Genomic DNA, 19,838 nt, shown 5'->3' on the forward strand with positions numbered 1-19,838 from the left:
TGGGCAGTGTCACCTCAAGGGCTGCCTGACCCCTTGGGTGCTGTGGGGGGCTTCAGCACCCTGCTGGTGCCTGGCTAACCCCCACTCCCCACAGGCCAGCCAGCTGGGGGTCTACAAGGCCTTTGTGGATAACTACAAAATCGCTTTGGAGACGGCAGAGAAGTGCAGCCAGAGCAACTACCAGTTCCAGAAGATCTCAGAGGTAAGCTGGGATGGGGCTGTGCCAGTGGGGCAGGGCTGTGCCCAGGCTGTCCCTGCACAGGGCAGAGAACACTGTCCTCGAGGCTGAGCTGACCCTGTCTGCCCCGTGGAGATGCTCTTCCTGCCCTGGGGACTTGCAGGGACTGCCCCAAGGGCTGGGCCACTGGGGCTCTGCTGGAGGGCTGTGCTCTTTTGGGCATTGCAGGAGCTTGTCCCCACCTTGTGCAAGCTCAGGTTGGGCTCAGCCTGTGCTGTCACCAGTGCTGGGCACCTGTGGCTCATCTCCTGCTGCCTGGAGCTCCGTGCCTGGATCCCCTCCAGAAACTGGGACCTCCATGGCTACAACCTGGGCTCCCTGCTCTTGTTCAGCTCGGTGGCATCAGCACCATGTCCAAGCAGCTGGGCACAGCCAGAGCTGCTCCCAGCCAGGCAGGAACCCACACTCCTTCACCCAGCACCTGTGTGTGGCCTCCAGCAGGGCCAGGCTGGGGCCAGGGGGTGCAGGAAGGGTTGGGGGGACCCCATGACCTTGAGCCACGACCTTCCCCCCACCTCAGCCCCCCGGGCTGTGCTGATGGGCCTTTCCCTCCCTAGGAGCTGAAGGTGAAGGGCCCCAAGGACTCCAAGGAGAGCCACACGTCTGTCACCATGGAGGGTACGGCGGGCATGGGGAGAGGGACGCGGGGAGGGGGATGCGGGGAGGGGGTCGCATCCTTTTGTGTGCGCGGGTGAATTTCCGAGCCCTTTGTGTGCCTGGAGCCGGCGGGGAGGGGAGGAGGGGGTCACGGGCGGCTCTTTGGGATGCGGGGGGCGTGCGGCAGCCCCCCAGCCCCTGCCCAGCGCTCCTCCCCGTGCGGAGCGGCCGGAGCGCTGCCGCAGCCGGGCTGAGCTGCTGCGATGGCTGCGCGGGGCCGGGGCTGCCATGGAAATCCTCCTCATTGTCCGGCTCTGCTGCAACTGCACCTACGGTGAGGCGAGGGGGGCGGCTCCGCTTTTGGGGTCCGGCAGGGAGCGGTGCCGCGGGGTCTGTGCCGCCGGGGGGGCGGAGGCTGCGGTCGTGCTCTGCAGGGTGAAGTTGGGAGCGTCTTTGTTCCAGGCTCGGTTGAATCATCTTGGCTCCGGCACACGCAGCCACGCGCTCGCTGTCCCCTCCGGGCATGGATCGTGCCAGTGATGGGACAGACGGAGCTGCGGTGGGCAGGGGGGTGCCGGGCTGGGGGACCCCCCCCGTGCGGGCTGTGCTGTGTGGATGGTGATGGGGAGGGGTCCCCGTTTGCCCCGGCATCGTGGGGCTGGGAGGAGAGGCACTGGGCATCCCTGCCTCTGCTGCCTGTGGGTCCCAGGCTGGCAGGCAGGACTGTGGGCACAAGGAGCCCCTTGCTCCTCTGTTGTGCTGGGACCACCCCTCCAGGGGCTCCCCGGAGCTTTGAATGTTCCCGTAGTGATGGCAGCAGGAGGGTCCATCCTTCCTCATGTTGGAAAAGGGGGGGCACCCTGCCTGTCACCTTTATCCCAGAGCAGGGTTCTGGCTGGCTTGGCACAGGGAGCAGGGCTCTTGTTTTACCCTCTGGCATGGAGATGTGGGGGTGCAGCCTCTGGTTGGGGTGCAGCCTGGCATCATCACCTGCTGAACAGAGACCCCCTGCTCACCCTGTCTCAGGGCTGGGGGCCATGGGGCAGCCCCCTCTGGGATCACAGGGATGGGAACTCCCCATGAGTCAGCCCAGGCTGAGGAGGTGGCAGCTTTCCCTCCTCTCCCATGGCCCAAAATCTGGCTGCTCTCGGCCCCGGCAGTTTGGGGAAGTGCTCCAAAGTGAAGGGAAACCCCAGAGGCATCAGCCTGGCTGGAAGCAGCCTGGGGAGACATGAATGTGGCCATGCATGGGGAGCAGCACTGTGAGTGGGGTCTGTGCCTTTGCCTGCCCAAAGAGGTGGGGAGGAGGAGAAGGGTCTGTCTGCTTCCACTGAAATGTGCCTCTGAAGAGCCTCTGGGGCTGTTTCCTGCTGGGAGGGTGTGTGGCAGGAGAAAGGGGGTGTCTGTACCCCCTGTGTGTGTTGTGTGGTTGTGTGTGAGGCAGCTCTGCCCTGGGTGAGCCCCGCAGGCAGTCAGGGGGGCTGCAGGCAGGGACATGGGGCAGGGCTGTGGGGCTGAAGCCTCGGTGTTCTCTGTAGGGTGGGGGTTTTGCTGCTGCTGGAGCAGCCTGGGCCCCCTTTGCAGCCAGGGCTGCCTGGGGTGGTGCAGAGGGGTGGGTACAGGGTGTCCCATGGCGTGGCAGAGCTTGGTGAGAGACGGGACCCAGCTCTGAGCAAAAAGGGAAACTGAAAAAGCTGCCGAGAGTGAGGAACGGCTCTTCCGCTCCTCAGCCACCGCACAGCAAGTGTGGGTGCAGCCCTCCCGGGGAGGCCCTGCCCTCCAGGGGGCTGTCCCAGCCCTGTGCTGCCGCAGGTGTGGTGGGACATCCTGTCCCCACCGCCCAGGACCGCACACCGGCCTGGCTGTGCCTCCTGGTGCCCCCAGCGCAGCAGGACACGGGGCTGTGGCAGTGCTGGCTCCCCCCTGCTCCTGGCACTACCACGATTGTCCAGCTGTGCAGGACAGAGCTCAGATGCTTGCCCTGGGCATCTGGGCTCCCCTGCTTGCCCCTGTGCTCACTGTGACAGGTGGGAGAGGGGCAGGAGAGGGGCCAGGGCTGCAGGCACAGGTGGCTCCTGACACTCTGTCTCTCCCCTCAGCGCTGCTGTACAAACCCATTGACCGGGTGACACGGAGCACCCTCGTCCTGCACGTGAGTGTGACACCAGGGCCACGGGGGTGGTGGTGGCCTCTGTCTCTGCTGCTCCTGGGGGTCTGCAGCTGTGGGGAAGTGCTGATGAGGGGTCTCCAGGTTGCGGGATTTCGAGCTGCTCACCTGTGCCTGTCTCCTTCCAGGATCTCCTCAAGCACACCCCAGCTGACCACCCTGACTACCCGCTGCTCCAGGACGCCCTCCGCATCTCCCAGAACTTCCTCTCCAGCATCAATGAGGACATCGACCCCCGGAGGACAGCGGTCACCACCCCCAAAGGCGAGGTGAGCCCGTGGGGTGGGCAGTGCCTGGGCACAGGGTGAGGGCTGAGCCCTCTGCCAGCCCCCTGCCCTGAAGAGCTCCTTAGTGCCTGGGTAGGAGTTGGAGAGGCTCCTCCAGATACAGTTCCAGGTACAAGGTCAGGGCTCTACCCGGTCCTTGCTGCTTGCTGGACATAGAGGATATGGACCTTCCCATGCTCCTGGTGGCTGAGCCACAGAGAGGGACAGGATTGTTGGCCTTTCTCTATGGATTGGTGGTCTTTGCTCCCTGCCTGCTCTCATGGCAGCCCCTCTGGCCCGCAGACCCGGCAGCTTGTCAAGGATGGCTTCCTGGTGGAGCTGTCAGAGGGCTCGCGGAAGCTGCGGCACGTCTTCCTCTTCACCGACGTGCTGCTCTGTGCCAAGCTGAAGAAGACAGCAGTGGGGTAAGGAGGGCGCTGGGCGCTCTGCCACGACCCCCCTGTCCCTCACTGGGGTGGGAGATGTGCCAGGGAGGGGGTCAGGCGTCAGTCAGCACCCGTGCCCTGGCTGCAGGAAGCACCAGCAGTACGACTGCAAGTGGTACGTGCCCCTGGCCGACCTGGTGTTCCCCTCGCCGGAGGAGTCGGAGCACTGCCCGCAGGTCCACGTCATCCCCGACCACGAGCTGGAGGACATGAAGATGAAGATCTCAGCCATCAAGAGCGAGGTGCAGAAGGAGGTGAGAGAAGGGTGTGTGTGACGGTGCTCACTGGGGTCTTAGGATGAGGGAAGAGACGAGGATCTGACTCCATGTTTCAGAAGGCTTGATTTATTATTTTATGATATATATTATATTAAAACTATACTAAAAGAATAGAAGAAAGGATTTCATCAGAAGGCTGGCTAAGAATAGAAAAAGAAGGAAGGATAACAAAGGCTTGTGGCTCGGACAGAGAGTCTGAGCCAGCTGACTGTGATTGGCCATTAATTAGAAACAACCACATGAGACCAATCACAGATTGGTTGCACCTGTTGCATTCCACAGCAGCAGATAACCATTGTTTACATTTTGTTCCTGAGGCCTCTCAGCTCCTCAGGAGAAAAAATCCTAAGGAAAGGATTTTTCATAAAAGATGTCTGTGACAGGTGTGGGACTTGCTCTTGGGGTGGGTGCCTTGCTCTGGATCAGGGCTGGGTCCTGGGGCACAGGGGCACCTCTGGAAGGTCCTCTCTGCTCCCCGTCTGCAGAAAGCCAACAAGGGGCAGAGCCGCGCCATCGAGCGCCTCAAGAAGAAGATGTTTGAGAACGAATTCTGGCTGCTGCTCAACTCCCCTGCCATTCCCTTCCGCATCCACAACCGCAACGGGAAGGTGAGGAGGGCGGGCTGGGGCTGGGGCCGGCTCAGCCCTGCCTGCACACAGCCTGCCACATCTCCTCTCTTACAGAGCTACCTCTTCCTCCTCTCCTCTGACTACGAGCGCTCTGAGTGGAGAGAGGCCATCCAGAGACTGCAGAAAAAGGGTGAGTTTGGGGCTGCTGAGGTGCTCCTGGGGCTCCTGGTCACCCCAGAAGTCCTATAGGATCCCAGCCTGGTGCTCTCCAGTCTCTATGACCAGCACTGGCTGTGTCCCTCTGAAGTTTTTGTCCTCTCCCAGACCTCCAGGCCTTTGTCCTGAGCTCAGTGGAGCTGCAGGTGCTCACAGGATCCTGCTTCAAGCTGCGAACTGTCCACAACATCCCAGTCACCAGCAACAAGGACGGTGAGTGGCCGCTGGGTCCTGCTTTGCTCGGGATGATGCTGGCAGGACTCTGGGGGCTCTGCTGTGCAGGGGACAGCTTCCCACCAGGTGGCACTGCTGGAGCAGCGTCGGGCTCCCAGGCAGAGCAATCCTGGCTGCAGCACGGGGCTGCTTTTGGGCTCTCTCCATCCCACACCGTGGGCTGGGCAGGAGCAGTGTGCCCAGGGTGAGACCCAGCCAGCCCCACTGGGAACCTCCCCCAGGGCTGTCCAGCAGCAGGAGAGCTTGGGATGTGTGTCAGTGGGGGATACGGGACTTAGGGATGTCCCTGCAGGGCCTTGGGGGATCTGGGTGTCACTGCAGGGACTGTGCTTGCTGTGGCAAAGGTGGCAAAGGCTGCCTTGGGGATGGCCAGCCCCAGGCCCTGACACAGCCCCTGCTCTCCTGCCACAGATGATGAGTCCCCAGGGCTTTATGGGTTCCTGCACGTCATCGTCCACTCTGCCAAGGGCTTCAAGCAGTCAGCCAGTAAGTGTGGGTGCCCACCCTGCTTGGAGGGGCCGGTGGGCTCAGAAGAGTTGAGGTCCAGCACGTGGCCCTGCTCTGCCCACTGTGGTCCCCTGGGAGATGGTGAGGGTGTTCCTGGGGTGCTGAGCCGTGTCTGCTCCCCCAGATCTCTACTGCACACTGGAGGTGGACTCCTTTGGCTACTTTGTCAGCAAAGCCAAGACCAGGGTGTTCCGGGACACCACGGAGCCGCAGTGGAATGAGGTGAGGGAGGGTGGCATGCAGGGGGGGGCTGTGCTCCCCATTTCCCTTCAAGCCCAGTTCTGGAGCTGCTCTGGGGTGCTGGGGTTGAGCCACCCTCCCTCCACACCCCAGGAGTTTGAGATTGAGCTGGAGGGCTCCCAGTCCCTGCGCATCCTCTGCTACGAGAAGTGCTACGACAAGACCAAACTCAACAAGGACAACAACGAAATTGTGGACAAGATCATGGGCAAGGGGCAGATCCAGGTATGCACTGGGGCTTTTGGGCATCCTCTCACCCAAAGGGGGACTCCTTAGGGCCTGGCACCTGGGCTGGGAGGGTTGTCCTGGAGTGGTGTCTGGGGTGGGCAGCTCTGCTTTTGGGATCAAGGTACAGCAGTTGTGGGTTGAGGCAGGAGGTGGGTGGGCATCAAGCATGGGGGTGATGGTCCTGGGGCACAGTGGCTGCAGGAGAAGGTGGGACAGAGTGAGAGGGGCCTTTGTGGAGGTGGCAAAGCCAGACCTCCCCTGCAGAGATGCATCCAGCCCCAGCTGGGCTGGAAGTTTTTCTGCTCTGCTGCTCTCTGTGCTGTGGCCCCGGGGGGCTGCAGGGAGGGGTTGGCAGCTGCCCTAGGGAGGGCTCTGCATGTGCAGCCCCCCGTCCCTCCTGTGTCCCCCTCTGCCACCATCTGCCTTCCCTGTGCCTCCATCAGCTGCTGTTATGGCAACGGGGGTTTCCAGGGCAATGGCTGAGCCGCCTCTGATTGGCGGTTGCCAGGCAGGGAGGATGGAGGTCTGGGCTGCCCTGAGATGCTCCCAGGTGAGCAGGACCAGGAGGATGGAGTGGGGGGCAGGCAACCCCCAGATCTCCCATTCCCCCTGCAGCCACCTTGGCCAGGCTGCAGGCAAGCCCAGGGCAGGGGAGCACAGTTTGGGCTGGGGGTGTCTCTGTGTTTTCCTGGTGGGCAGCCCAGCCTGGCTGTGCTGGGGACAGGGTCACGCCTGGGACACAGCCCTGCACCCAGGGCCGCTTCAAAGGGCCCCTCATGGCTGCCTGCTCCGTGGGAAAGCAACTGAGGGCAGGTCCCAGGGGAGCAGAGAGCAGCAGGGAAGTGCTGCAGGGAATGGGAAGCTGTGGGGAAACAGCACTGGAGGGGACACAGGGTGGGAGGAGGGGGCTCAGCTTCACCAGTGGCTTGTCCACACCTGAAATCACCCCTGCGTTGCCCTCTCCCCCAGGAAGCAGTGCTGTGGGGGTGGCATTGGGCCAAGGGGGAAGGCCAGGGCAGGCAAGGGGCTCGGTGTCCCGCGGGGATCAGTCCAGCTGCGCTCTCGGAAATAGCCTGGATCAACAAACATGAGTCATGCTGGGAGATGCGGGGGTCGGGACAGGGACAGCACAGCCCGTACCCGCTGTGCAAGAGTTCTGGGGGAAGAGCAGGAAAGAGAGAAGGCCCTGGGGCTGCTTATCCCAAGGAGGATCTGGATGGGTGGAAGAGCGACAGGGCTGGGGCTGTCCTGGTGTCACCCAGAGCCACAGGGCTGGGCTTGGTGGCAGGGCAGGACAGCTGTGAGCAGCATGGGCAGTGCTGCTGCTGCTGGGGCTGTGGGCTGTAGTCAAGCCCCAGAGCTGCCCCCCTGCCTTGTCCCTGAGCCATTCAGGCTGCCCTGGATGTTCCTGACCCTGGCTGGTCCCTGGGCTCATCATGAGCTGCTGCTGGTTCCACATAGCAGCACTGGCTGCTCAGTGGAAAGCTGTGACTCCTGGCTGGCACTAACCCTGTTTTGTTGTTATTAACCCCTTTATTTTCTAAAGCTGGAATATGCTGTGGTCAGGTTAGGGCTGTTCTGTTTGGCTCATGTCCCCGTGAGGGTCCTGTGTCCCCTGCACTGCAGGGCTCAGCCCTGCTCTGAGCTGTCCCAGTTGCTCCCAGCAGCTGGGCTGTGTCTGCTGGGTGCTGGCAGGGGTGTGTGCTGCTGTGCCAGGATGGCAGATGGGTGTTGTGGGGGGCAAAGCAGGCTGTGCTTGTGCCCACATTGCAGAGGACAGAGGCTGGATGTGGCCCCCAGGCCCTGGAGGAGAAGGCAGTGGGTGCATGAAGGGGGTCTCAGGACCCCCCTCCTCAGCCCATTAATGCCCGGGGGGATTTGGCTGTTGAAGCAGAGCCTGTGTTGTCATGGGCACGGTGCCTGCTGTACCCTCAGGGGATAGCTGCCTGTCTGTCTGTCTGTCTGTCCCCTTCCCTGGGCTGGCAGAGTCTCTGGCAGGGGAGATTTGTGATGTTGGGGCACCCCTGACCTGCAGGGAGCCATAGTGACCCGTGGGGACTCCAGGGGCTGCTGAGGGATGGACTGGGGGGCACTCAAGTCCCCCCAAGCTGCACCTCAGCGTGTCCCTCTGCCGGCAGGGACCCTCCAGGGCTTCCCTGCCCCCCTGGCAGTGGGGCTGGCACGGGCCAGGGTACACAGAGGGGACGTGGGGGTACCCAGCTGTCCCTAGGCGTGACAACAGACCCCGAAAAGCCTCCTCCTGCTCTCAGCAAGAGCAGCAGAGCCAGCCTGGCTCCTGCGGGGAGCCGGGAATGCTGCAGCCGCCAGCGGCGGTGCCCGGGGGCCGCGGCTGCTGCTGGCGCTTCGGGGCGGAAAACGGCAGAGGGAGAACGGGAGGGGGATAAAAACAGCGGAAAACGGCAAGGGGAGAACGGGAGGGGGATAAAAACAGCGGAAAACGGCAAGGGGAGAACGGGAGGGGGATAAAAACAGCGGAAAACGGCAGAGGGATAACGGGAGGGGATAACAACAGCGGATACCGGCAGAGGGATAACGGGAGGGGATAACAACAGCGGATACCGGCAGAGGGATAACGGGAGGGGATAACAACAGCGGATACCGGCGGCGGGCAGCCCGGGCAGCCCCCCCAGCGCTCCCGAGCGGCGGCAGGGCGAGGGTTAAACGCGTGGGGGCCGCCGGGGGGGGCTCCTTTGAGTCACTTCCTCGCAGGGGGAGGGAGGGAGGGAGGTTTTTGGGGCTGCCTCGCCAGCCCGACTCACAGCCTGAGGATGAGCCCCGGCCGCTCGCCGCCCCGCAGCCCCAGCCGGGCTCCCCTGGCCGGGCCCCGCTGACCTCTCGCCGCCGGCAGCAGCAGGGATGCGGATGCTGCGCTGACCCAGCCGCGGGCACCCTCGTGTCGCCTGCCCGGAGCCGAAGCGATGACGGAGGTGTTGGTGCAGCCGGAGGGCAGCCCCGGTGCCGGTACCGGGGGCGAGCGCGGCGTGGAGGAGCCCGAGGGGAAGCGAGCCCCGAACACGGGCGCCCGGCTCTGGGGCAGGGTGCGCAGCAAACTGCTCCGGCAGAAGGTGCTCCGGGTGCGGGGGGCAGCGCTGGGCTCTGGGGTGGCTCTGCCGGGCTCTGCTCTGCATTGTCACCGGTGCTTTTGTGGGGTGGGGGGCGCTGGTACGGGGGGCTGTGTTGTTTGTGTATAGAGTGAGCGCTGCGGGGTCTGTGCGCGGAGCAGGGAGGTGTTTGGGTGCTTTGGGAGCTCTTAGATGCACTTGGCAGCCTGTGAGGTGTTTGTTTTGCTCCTTCCCTCTCCCTGTGTGTGCTGGCAGGCTCCCGGAGGCTGAGCTGATTGCACCGGGGGTCCTGCAGAGCCCCAGGGAGCCCCTGTCCGGCCCTGGAGCTTTTCCAGGGGGCAGTGATGCTCCTGGGCTGGCTGGGGCCGCTTCCCGGGGACACTGCCTGTGTCCCCCTCTTGCAACCCGGGTCCATCCAGGCTTTCCCAGCTGTGTCGCAGCCACATCAGGCAGTGCTGCTGGAAACACAGAGTGCAGAGGGAGAGGAAGGGGAACAGCACCCTTGCAGGCTGTCCCAAAAGCCCCACGGGGGACTCTGGGGGTTTCCCTCGGTGCAGTCCCCCTGCCCAGCCTGGCTTGGCTCTGTGTGTGTGACGCAGCTGCATTAACCTCGATTCTGTGCCGAGCCCAGGGGATTAAGGGGCAGCAGGGCTCTCTGGGGAGGCTGCCCGGCGGCTGTTGCTGGGTCACAGCATGAAGGGGTTTCATTTCCCGTGCCCGTGCTGGCTGCTGGCTTCCCTGGGGCTGCAGGGCAGGATGTGGCCCCGGCAGGGTCCTGCTGGGTTGTGGCTGCTGCTGCTGCTCGGGTCACTCTCAGTCAGGGCTGTGGATTGCTGATTTTTTGGGGGGTTGTGCTTGGCCACTGGCAGCGTTTGCTGGTGTGGGGGCTGCCCTGTCCCACGGTGCTGGGGGCTCAGGGACTGTCTGTAGGTCTGCTGAGGGATCTGCTCGCCAGGGCAGCCATGGGAGGCCAGGCTGGGGAAGCTGTGGGTGCCATGCTGATGGGAAGCAGCGCTGGCTGCAGCAGCTCCTCTGGGATCCCACTCCCCAGGGCCCTGGCAGAGATGACCTCAAAGACTGAGTCACTGGTTTGCTCCCGATTGCTTCACCCCAGGCTGAGGTGGGGTGACCTCATGGGCCTGAGATGTGAGGAGGGGACATGCCCAGCCTGACCCTGCCCCACCACAGCATCCCAGTGTTTGGGGTCCTGGGGAACCACCCTGAGGATTTGGAGCCCTACCAGCTCCTCACCTTGGAGCTCTGTGCACCCAGTCCTGCCTGGGTCTGCCACGACCTGGACATGTCTTGAGGACAGAATTCCAGGATGTGGCCTCATCACCTCAAGTCCGGAGCTGTCCCATGGACAAGACAAGCAGAAGGAGGGGAGGGTCAGCACCAGCAGGACCTCTCCAGAACACACAAAGTGCTGCAGGACTGCCAGGATGCTCATTGCCTGTTCCTCCACAACTTGGGGCCTTGTCCTACAAACAAGCAGCTTTGGATAATTTGGGAAGCCAGGATGATGGCAGATCCCTGTGGATGAGAGCAGCACCACAGTGAATGCTGACCTGGGCATGGATACCACCATGGCTGGGAGTCCCTGGGATGCAGGAGGGAGCAGCCTGGAAACGTGCTGGTGCCCTGGCTGAGATGTTTGCCCAGGCACAGAGGGGTGTTTGAAGCCGTCTGATCTTCCAAAGAGGAGCTGACATCTCATCCTGCACAATGCTGGCTCGAGGGCTGTTCCCCAGGGCGCCTGCCCCAGGAGTTCCCCACTGACCTGGGATGTCCCTGCATCCTGCTGGAGCAAGGCAGCTCCCTTCAGAGGACAAGGAGATGGTGCTGGGGGCTGGGACAGGGTGTTTGCCAGCGCTGTGTGGGCAGGAGCTGCCTCTGGCTCTGTGGGTGGATGCTCCTGTCCATCCTCCCACGCCTGGAGATGAAGTGTTGGACGTGGCTTTGCTGAAACTGGGGAGTGGCAGCATCATGTGCTGCTGCTGCTGCTGCAGGAGGGTTAGAGAGCACCAGGGTTAGGCCACAGCAGTGCACAGGGACCTGCCCTAGCTGCAGGGGGGCTCAGGCCCATGGTGCCAGCAGAAGTAGCCCAAATTTGGGCCCTGCTGGCTGTTGTGGGATGATTGTGCCCATGCAGGGGGCAGGGGCTGCAGGGGAGCTCAGGGTAAGGTCTGCAGCACTGGCAGCAGCCAACCTGGCTTTAATAAAAGCTTTCTTCAGAGCTCTGCTAAAGCCCTTCCAGATGTGAGCTGCCAGGGCCATCGGAGCCAGAGGGAGCTGAGGGCTGGGGAAGGGAAGGCAGGCATGGTGGCTGCAGATAAAATTGTGTTGCAGAGCAGACAGGCTCCTGACCTGGCTGGGGGATGAAGGGGCTTCACTGCCATGAGTGGGGAAAGGGCTGGAAGTGCCTGGGACATGGTGTTGGCTGTGCTGCCTTCCTGGCAGTGCTGTGGGGGATGCAGCCCTGCAGGGGAGCACAGAGGAGCTGGAGCAGCAGGACTGGGCTTGGCTGTGCTCTGGCTGCAGTCTCGTGATCCCAGTGTCCAGACCTGCTGCAGGGTCCCATGGGAGCCCAGGGCAGCCGCAGCTTTCCTCCTCCTTCTCCTCCTCCTGCTGCTGCTGCTCCCCAGCAGGGCTGGCATGGAGGGAGCAGCGTGGCACTCGCTGGGCTCTTCCATGTGCTGGGCTGGAGCCATCCTGACACTCCTCTCCGTGTCAGGAGCCATTCCTGGGCCATGCTGGAGACGTTTCTGCCTTGCTGAGATTCACAGTTTTCCCATGGCTGAGGAGCTGCTCGGGCTCACAGGGCTGGGCATGTGGCAATGCCACCGTGCTGGGTCTGTGCCAAGAGCCAGGGCAGCTCGAGCTTCTCCTTGGGACTGTGGGGTTTTGGTGTGCAAGAAGGGACATGAGGGACCCCACAGTGCCCCCCCATCATGACGTGCAGTGACTTTGTGGGCAGGGGAGCAGCAGCTCTGTGGCTGGAGCAGCAGCTCTGAACATCTTTACGCTTGCCCAGAGCATCTCCTGACCCAGCAGCTGCAGGAAGCTCCCGTGTCCTTGCAGAGTGACCCCACGTGCCTGGTGCCAGTGTGGCCTGGCAGCTGCGTGTCCCCAGCCCTGGGAGCCTCCACCAGCTCCCAGATCCCATCCCCTTCCCCAAGGGGACATTAGGGCCGGGCTGCCTGCCCTGTGCATTACAGGGATCGATGGGGCTGGATCAATACCACCAGCTGGGGACCAAAAAGCCCCAAGAGGCAACTGCACCCACCTCTGCACAGCCCTGGGGCCTGGAGCCCACCAGGGCACGTGCCAGGGCCTTGGGAATGCCAGCACCTCTCACTGCACCCGGGCGCCAGGGCAGCGTCACCGAGTCCCCCGCTAGCCCCAAAGCCAGAAATAGCAGAGCCTGTCATTCCCAGGGGTTATAAATAGCCTTGGCTATGGGGAGATGTTGTTTTTCTGTATGGAAAACGCTGCCCTAGTTCTGTTTCATCAATCTGCCGCCAGAAATAGTCCTAATTTCTTGGAAGTTTCTTGCTTTGTGGGTGTGGGTTAAAGCACTGCCTTGCAGGGGCTCTGGGGAGAGGGCAGGACAGGGGGGCTGTGCCCACCTGGCTTCAGAGCACAGCCAGAGGGACCCCAGACCCTAAAGGGGAACCTCTCCATCCTCTGCTCATGAGCAGCATGTTGCCCAGGAAAAGCATATCCTGTGCTCTACAGCATCTGCAGATCAGGGGCTCTGGGGGCCACCAGGCTGGGATGACAGCAGGGCTGGCACTGGGGCTGTGTCCCCACAGAACTCACAGACCTTCTCTCCCCACAGCTGGACCCACAGGCCGTGCAGACGAAGAACTGGCACATGGATGTGATTGAGATGAATGGAGTAAGTGAGGGTGGGGGACCCCCAGCCCCTCGCTGTGAATGCAGCCCCTTCTTGCCTTCAGGCCAGCCAGCACTCACCCCCTGTCTCCCACAGATCAAGGTGGAGTTCTCCATGAAGTTCACAAGCAGGGACATGAGCCTGAAGAGGACCCCGTCCAAAAAGCAGACTGGTGTCTTCGGGGTGAAAATCAGTGTTGTGACAAAGTAAATGCAGGGCTGTGGGGCTGATCTGCTCTGGGTGTGGGGCTGCACTGTGTCCCCTTGCTCTGGTGTGGGGCTGCACTATGTCCCCTTGCTCCAGTTGCACTGTGTCCCCTTGCTCCCACCAGCACTGGGGAGCTTGGCCTTTGCTCTCTGCTGGGGATTTTCCTGTTCCCTTTGCCATTCCCATCCTCCCCTCCTGCATGCAGGGCTGGGCACTGGGTTGGCAGGGCTGGGCTGGCTGCCAGGGTTCCCCTGGGAGTCTCTGGTGACAGCTCTGCTTCCCGAGCCAGGCGCGAGCGCTCCAAGGTGCCTTACATTGTGCGCCAGTGCGTGGAGGAGGTGGAGAAGAGGGGAATTGAAGAGGTTGGCATCTACAGGATCTCTGGAGTGGCCACTGACATCCAGGCATTGAAAGCTGTCTTTGATGCGAGTGAGTGTCCTGGGGGAGCTTGGTGTTCTGAGACTCCCCCAGCCCCTGCAAGGCTGGGTTTGGTTGTTGCGCTGCACTTGTGCCAGATGTGCCACTCTGCACAGGAAGGGGTGGGATGAGGAGGGGTAAAAACACCCAGGGATCCCAGCCTGTCTGTGCCTCTGAGCTGGCTCCTGGGAGACACTGAGTCAGGGAAACGTTGCAAATGGATTTGCACAAATCGTTGTGTGTCCTGTTGCCCAGCCAGGCAGGAACCACTGGGCTTTTCCCAGGCTCAGCCTGGCTGATGGGGCTGTGAACCCAGCAGTGCTGTCCCTGCCCTGCAGCTGGCAGCCTGGCTGGCTGGCTGGAGTGACACAGAGGGGATCAGGAGGGCAGGAGGCATCACACGTGGGTGCTCTCTGGACAGATAACAAGGACATCCTGGTGATGCTGAGTGACATGGACATCAATGCCATCGCCGGCACGCTGAAGCTGTACTTCCGAGAGCTGCCCGAGCCCCTCCTCACTGACAGGCTCTACCCTGCCTTCATGGAGGGCATCGGTAAGGGATGGCAAGGGGAAAGGGACGATGCACAAACTGTTTGGCATTGCTTGCTCTGGGATGGGACACTCCCAAGGGTCCTTCCCAGCTCAGCCCACTTGGTCCTGGCTGTTTTTGCTGGCTCCAGGCCAGCTCAGGGCTGGTGGTGCTGCTCCCCAGTGCTCACACAGTGGCTGCTGGGAGGTATCTCGCTGTGGTGGGTCCTGCTGCTGCAGCAGACCCTGTCTTGAGCCCTCTCCCTCTTTGCCTCCAGCTCTCTCAGATCCTGCTGCCAAGGAGAACTGCATGATGCACCTTCTCCGCTCGCTGCCTGACCCCAACCTCATCACCTTCCTCTTCCTGCTGGAGCACTTGAAAAGGTAATGGCTCAGGGGCTGCCTGGGATGGGTGGGAGGTGCAGGATGGGTCTGTCTCACTGCTTTGCCGTGGGGATGGGACATGAACAGAGTCAGAGCTGCTGTTTGATTCCTGTGGTGCCTGCATGGCTCCAGGCTGATCCCAAAGCGGAGGCTGTGCTGGTGCAGAGCAGGGCAGCAGCCAGGGCCAGCAACAGCAGCTTGGGGCAGGCATGGAGTGGTCCTTTCCCTTCCAAGAGGGTACAGCTCCAGGTGTGTCCCACCTGCCCTGTCTCTCTGGGCTCTGGCATATTCCCCAGGCTGCAGCTTGTTCAGACCTTCTCTGATATCAGTGTTGGCTTTCCACATCTTCTCTCCTGGGGGGTGTCCTGGAGCTGATCTGCCCCTCCAGAGCAGCCCCTGGTGTCCCAGAACCACCGGCTGTGGTGGCAGCAGGGTCTGGGCTGTGCCTGGCCAGTGATCCAGGTCAGCTCTGCAGGGAGCACACGGCCTCTGCAAACACGGAACACTTGGCTGCTGCAGCCGGCGTGCAGCTGCTTGGATGAGCTCTGCAGGGAGCAGCTGGCCTCAGCACAGGACAGGAATCAGTTGGGAGCTCTGCAGTGTCCCTTCCCACCAGTCCAGCAGTAGTCCTTGCAAAACAAGATGCAGCAATCCCTGTCACCTGTCAGCAGCGGGTGGCCAAGAACCAAGGACACTCAGCTCTGTGGAAATGTCCCAGAACTGCAGGTGACACCTCATATCAGCTATCCCAGGGTGAGTGCAGCAGTTTGTGGTTTGATAGGCTTTTCTTGGCCCAGATGAGGTGCATCCAAACCTGGGGATTCAGGGACTAGGGGCTCCTTGGGAGCCCAAAACCCAGGAAAGCTACAGGGCTGTGGAAGGGCAGCAGAGCAGAACACAGAGCCTGGCCAGAGCTGGGGCTCATGGCTCATGTTACTTGCATCATGATTTTTTTTTTTTTTGTTCCTCTGCTTTGGCTAAAATCAAACAGAAAAAGTGATTGATGCTGGGGGATGGAGAAGGAAAAATCCATTTCCATCCTGAGAACCGGGCACAGCCAGTTCCCACATCTGCTCCCCTGGCCGGGGCTCAAGCGAGCAGCCTGTGCCGGGGAGCACAGCTGCCTCCTAACATGGCAATGTTGTGGTCCTGCTTCCCTCCGTGCTGGCAGGGCTCCCACAGGGCTGTTGGGGCAGGGAGCCTCGAGGGGAGTGGGTGCAGGGGGCAGGGGCTGGTGCAGGGCTCCCTGTACCCTGCGGGCTCGGGAAGGGTGGAGGCCCCGCAGTGCAGAAGTCAGGGCTTGGTTGCTGCCACATCACACCCAGGGCTCCCAGCCAGGCCCAGCAGCTCCAGCAGAGGCCGTGAAGGGGGCAGAGCTCCCTGCCCTGTACCTGGCTTTTCTGAGGGCTACAGAGGGCAGTGGAAAGCTGGAGGTGCCCCACTGCTGCTGGGAGAAGGGAGAGCAGCCCTCGGCCTCCACATCACCCCATGGATCCCCACTCCTGAGCGTCATTAGGGGCTGACACTGCCTCTCTCCTGTACCCCACAGGGTGGCTGAAAAGGAACCTATCAACAAAATGTCTCTCCACAATCTGGCCACGGTTTTTGGACCAACACTTCTGAGACCCTCAGAGGGGGAGAGCAAGGCGCACCTCACCTTGGCCTCTGACATCTGGTCCCATGATGTGATGGCCCAGGTAAGAGCTGGGTACTGGAGGGGTTCACCCTGCCTGTCTGGGTAGATTTGTTACTTATTGCTGATGGACAAGCTGGAGGTGGCAGCTCTTTCTCCTTCTGTAGTAACACCCCCCATTTACCTTCTACAGGTCCAGGTCCTTCTCTACTACCTGCAGCATCCTCCCATCTCCTTCAGCGAGCTCAAACGCAACACACTTTACTTCTCCACGGACGTGTAGCCTGCAGGCAGAAGGCACCAGCTGCAAACACTCCAGCTCCCTGCTGGGGGACACGGACTGGACCACAGCCCCCAAGGGAGACCAGCCCAGACCCAGGACGGTGCTGCCTGCAGCTCCTGTACAATCACGTTCCAGTGGCCTGGTCCCAGCAGGTGCCAGGCCCTCTCTGTAAAGTAGTCGTGTCTTATGTCCCTTCTTGTGTTCAAGGATTGTTTTTATGTATATTTGCTCAACGGAAGAGGTAGTGACTGACAAGGGCTGTGGACACAGGCTTCCCCCTTGGCTAGTTTTCTCCTGGACTCCTTCCCGCCCGCTCACTCCTTCCAGGCACCCCCTGCCTGAAGCCTGCAGTGCCCCACGAGTGCCTGTTTGCTGCCCAGCTCCCTGCCCACGCCTGCATGTGCAGCACTGGCTCGCTCCGAGGCCGGGAGCTCACGGGCCTCCCTCCCTCCCTCCCTCCCTGGTGACGGTGACACCAGCCCTGCTTTGGCTTCGCTGCCTGCGCAAACGTCGGACCCCGTGCCCGGATCCTGCTCCGCTCTGAGCAAACTGCGGCCCCGAGAGCAGAGGAGCAGGGCGCTGCTTCCTCCCTGCCACGGCTCCTCTGGGTGTTTTCAGGCCAGTCCCCTCTCCAGCCCTGTGCTTTGCCTGTGTGTGTGTGGCGTGGCGGTTCCTCCCCTCGCTGGATTTCGCCTCTGAGTAGTCATGGGGTAACCCCTCACACAAGGCTGGAGCCAGAGGTGCTGTGCTGGTCTCGATCCACAGCAGGCTGAAAGGATGGCCAGCCAGAGGCAGATTTGCTTTCTGCACCACGGGCTGACCCCATGTATGCTCTGGCACTGATGTGGTCGCAAATTTCCTCAATTTGGGAATTTGGTGGGGAACAGGCTATCTGCTGTACAGTTCTCCCTCTGCCATAGTGAGGCACTCGTGCCCCTGCCAGCCCAGCACTGCCATGAGCACTGCATGCACCCCGTGGCACAGCCTGCTGGGGCACCAGCATTCCTCCCGTGGCCACAGGGACAAGGAGATGTTTTATCCCTTCCTTGGCCTTCCCTGCTGCAGTGGGCACATGGCAGCACATGGCCCTGCCTCGGTGGCAGCCTGGCTGCCAGAGGCAAGTGCTCTGCAGCAGCTGGATGGTCACCCAGCCTGGGAACCAGCACAGAAGGATGGAAGGAGGAAACCTTCATGGCCCTCGTGACTGAAGGCAGAAATGCTTCGTTCTGTCTTCCTCCCAAAGTGGTTGCTGCTGGATTAGCTGTGCCCAGCCAGCTCAGGTTTGTTTGTTAGTGGCTCCAGTGACCCCTCCCAAGCTGATGGCTGGAGCTGTCAGGCCGTGTCCCAGGGCAGGACAGGTTGCCCCAGTGCCTGGCTCCTGGGATGTCCCCCAGGCTCCCACGTAGGTGTTGGTACCTGTTGGGACACAAAACCTTTCGCTCTGTGAGCTGAGTCTGTGTTCTTGTGGGAAAAGCCCCCCCATGTCCCCAACTGCGTTGGCCCTGTGCTCTCCTGTGCCAAATGGAGATGGATGAGAAGTGACCAAGCCTGTCCCCCACAGCAGCGTTGCCTTTACCCTCCCAGCTAATGGACTGTTCCAGGTAGAGCCCAGCCACCGATGCACCAGGTATGTCCTCAGCCCCCTCCCTGGGGAAGGCAGCACCTGCCAGCCCTGCACCAGCAAAGCAACCAAGGAGGGGAGGTCTCAGTCCCCCTCCAAAGGGCTCACACTCCAGACCCTGCTCCTCTTGACTACCAGCTAAACAGAAGGGAAACAGCATTGCAGAAAATAACCAGGCGTCTGTCTTGGCCCTGGACCCAGTAAGGAGGCCGAGCTTTAGATCTGACTGCACAACAGATCCCTGTGTGTGTCTGATTTGTTACATGTGTCCAAGTCTCTGTCCACTCTCTGTCATTCCAGATGGAGACTCTGTACAGCCAAATCTCCCCCTGTGACAGTGGCTGGAGGCCCAGTCCCCACAGCCCAGCACAACAGGCTGTGGCTGTCCCCATGACTGGCTTTTGCTTGTCCCTACAGGAAGGAAAAGAGGGGGGTGGACTCTTGCAGCTACAGGTAGAATAGAACTGTTAATTAATATTTGACTTTCAAAAGTTGTTAAGGATATATTTTTGTTTGTGTTCTGTTTCAATTTCTGTAGATTATAAACTTTAAATGGCTGTAAAACTTCGTGAGGAGAAAAAAAAATGTTAATAAAAATGCAAAGCCCTGATATTTGCACAAAAGAAGCCCTGTGGTGTTGCTGTTTGCACTAACTGATCACTCTGGCATCACAGCTTCTTGTTTCTGTCGTGGAATTCTTGCTAGTTGCACTTCAAGCCAGTGGTATAAGCACAGGCGTTGTGCCAGGCAATCTTTGAAGAGACTTCTTATGGTTTGGGCTCCATCCTTGCATTTTGGAGGAAAAAAACCCTGGACTGTCTGGAGCCAGGCTGTTTAATCAGCCTAGAATTACTCAAGCTTAAAATTCAGCTGACTTGCACAGCTTCTGGCCTGAGGATATTGAACAGGCACAGCAAGGGACATCAGGAGATCTGGAAACCTCATCTGATAGATCACATGGTGCTTGCTGTCTCCCCACTTCTTTCCATGTGGGAATGGGAGCCAATGTGCCTCCAAACTGACCACTGACCACTGTATCAGCCAAAACACACTGCTAGTGTTGTTCTTCCAGGTCAACAAGGGCTGTCACTGTTCTGGGATGTCCAACCGTGGATGCAAAGGAGGGGAGGTGAGTGGGAGAATCCCTATTACTTGTGTGCACTGCATCTGAAATGCCACTGCCTCAAAAAGATTAGAGGGAGTGTTTGCCTTTATGGAATGGCTCAATGAAGGTTAAAAATGACCCTCTGAGGTCTGAGAACAGAGCTTGGTTAGAATAGCAGGAGGGCAGACAGAACACCAATCAGCAGCTCCTTGACCTAACAAACAGATGTTTTGATTTCAGCACCAATTTTGGGCTCAGAAAAAACTGAGCTGAGAAAAAACACTCACTTCCCCCTGTGTAAGTAACACTGGGGCACTTGGAGGTGGCACAGGGATGTGATGGGAAGCAGGCTGTGTGCTGAGTGAGTGCCCAGTTATGTGTCAAACACTGGTTTATTCTCACAGCTCTAAGTCTCACTATCAAACTGCTGGAACTAATGGGGTGAGCCTGGGGCAGTTAAAGCAGTAGCAAGATTGCACTCCCACAGTGAGGTTAAATCAGGCTAGCCAAGTGGCTACAGAGAATTATACTTCAGCAACAACCTCTTTTTTTTCCCTTAAACTGTTCTGTTCATCTGCCAGTAACCACAGCTCTAAGGGTAAGGATTCCTTTCTGCTTTTCCCTTTAAAACATGGTAAAGAAATCTGGCGCTCATCTCTGTACTTGAAATAAGACAAGTTGTACAGATGG

At 60.6% G+C, this 19,838-nt stretch overlaps 1 protein-coding gene across 3 annotated transcripts in view; it reads left to right on the forward strand.

Moving 5' to 3' along the window:
- Positions 1 to 18,669, forward strand: part of ABR (ABR activator of RhoGEF and GTPase) — a 37,732-nt gene extending 19,063 nt beyond the window's left edge. For 2 of the 3 annotated variants that reach the window (XM_036394915.2, XM_036394916.2), the window contains exons 5-23: positions 95 to 202; positions 796 to 856; positions 2,935 to 2,987; positions 3,131 to 3,271; positions 3,572 to 3,693; positions 3,803 to 3,968; positions 4,478 to 4,600; positions 4,676 to 4,751; positions 4,886 to 4,990; positions 5,423 to 5,497; positions 5,643 to 5,740; positions 5,852 to 5,983; positions 12,911 to 12,970; positions 13,064 to 13,173; positions 13,464 to 13,603; positions 14,013 to 14,147; positions 14,401 to 14,506; positions 16,056 to 16,203; positions 16,333 to 18,669. In XM_036394915.2, coding sequence (XP_036250808.1) covers positions 95 to 202; positions 796 to 856; positions 2,935 to 2,987; positions 3,131 to 3,271; positions 3,572 to 3,693; positions 3,803 to 3,968; positions 4,478 to 4,600; positions 4,676 to 4,751; positions 4,886 to 4,990; positions 5,423 to 5,497; positions 5,643 to 5,740; positions 5,852 to 5,983; positions 12,911 to 12,970; positions 13,064 to 13,173; positions 13,464 to 13,603; positions 14,013 to 14,147; positions 14,401 to 14,506; positions 16,056 to 16,203; positions 16,333 to 16,422 — 2,049 coding nt within the window. In that variant the 3' untranslated portion in view covers positions 16,423 to 18,669. Of the gene's footprint in view, positions 1 to 94; positions 203 to 795; positions 857 to 2,934; positions 2,988 to 3,130; positions 3,272 to 3,571; positions 3,694 to 3,802; positions 3,969 to 4,477; positions 4,601 to 4,675; positions 4,752 to 4,885; positions 4,991 to 5,422; positions 5,498 to 5,642; positions 5,741 to 5,851; positions 5,984 to 8,795; positions 9,073 to 12,910; positions 12,971 to 13,063; positions 13,174 to 13,463; positions 13,604 to 14,012; positions 14,148 to 14,400; positions 14,507 to 16,055; positions 16,204 to 16,332 lie in introns of those variants that run through there. The other variant, XM_036394917.2, reaches the window with a different exon arrangement.
- Positions 18,670 to 19,838: the final 1,169 nt, after the last annotated feature.

Source organism: Molothrus ater, chromosome 21 (assembly GCF_012460135.2).
Source record: "Molothrus ater isolate BHLD 08-10-18 breed brown headed cowbird chromosome 21, BPBGC_Mater_1.1, whole genome shotgun sequence".
NCBI lineage: Eukaryota > Metazoa > Chordata > Aves > Passeriformes > Icteridae > Molothrus > Molothrus ater.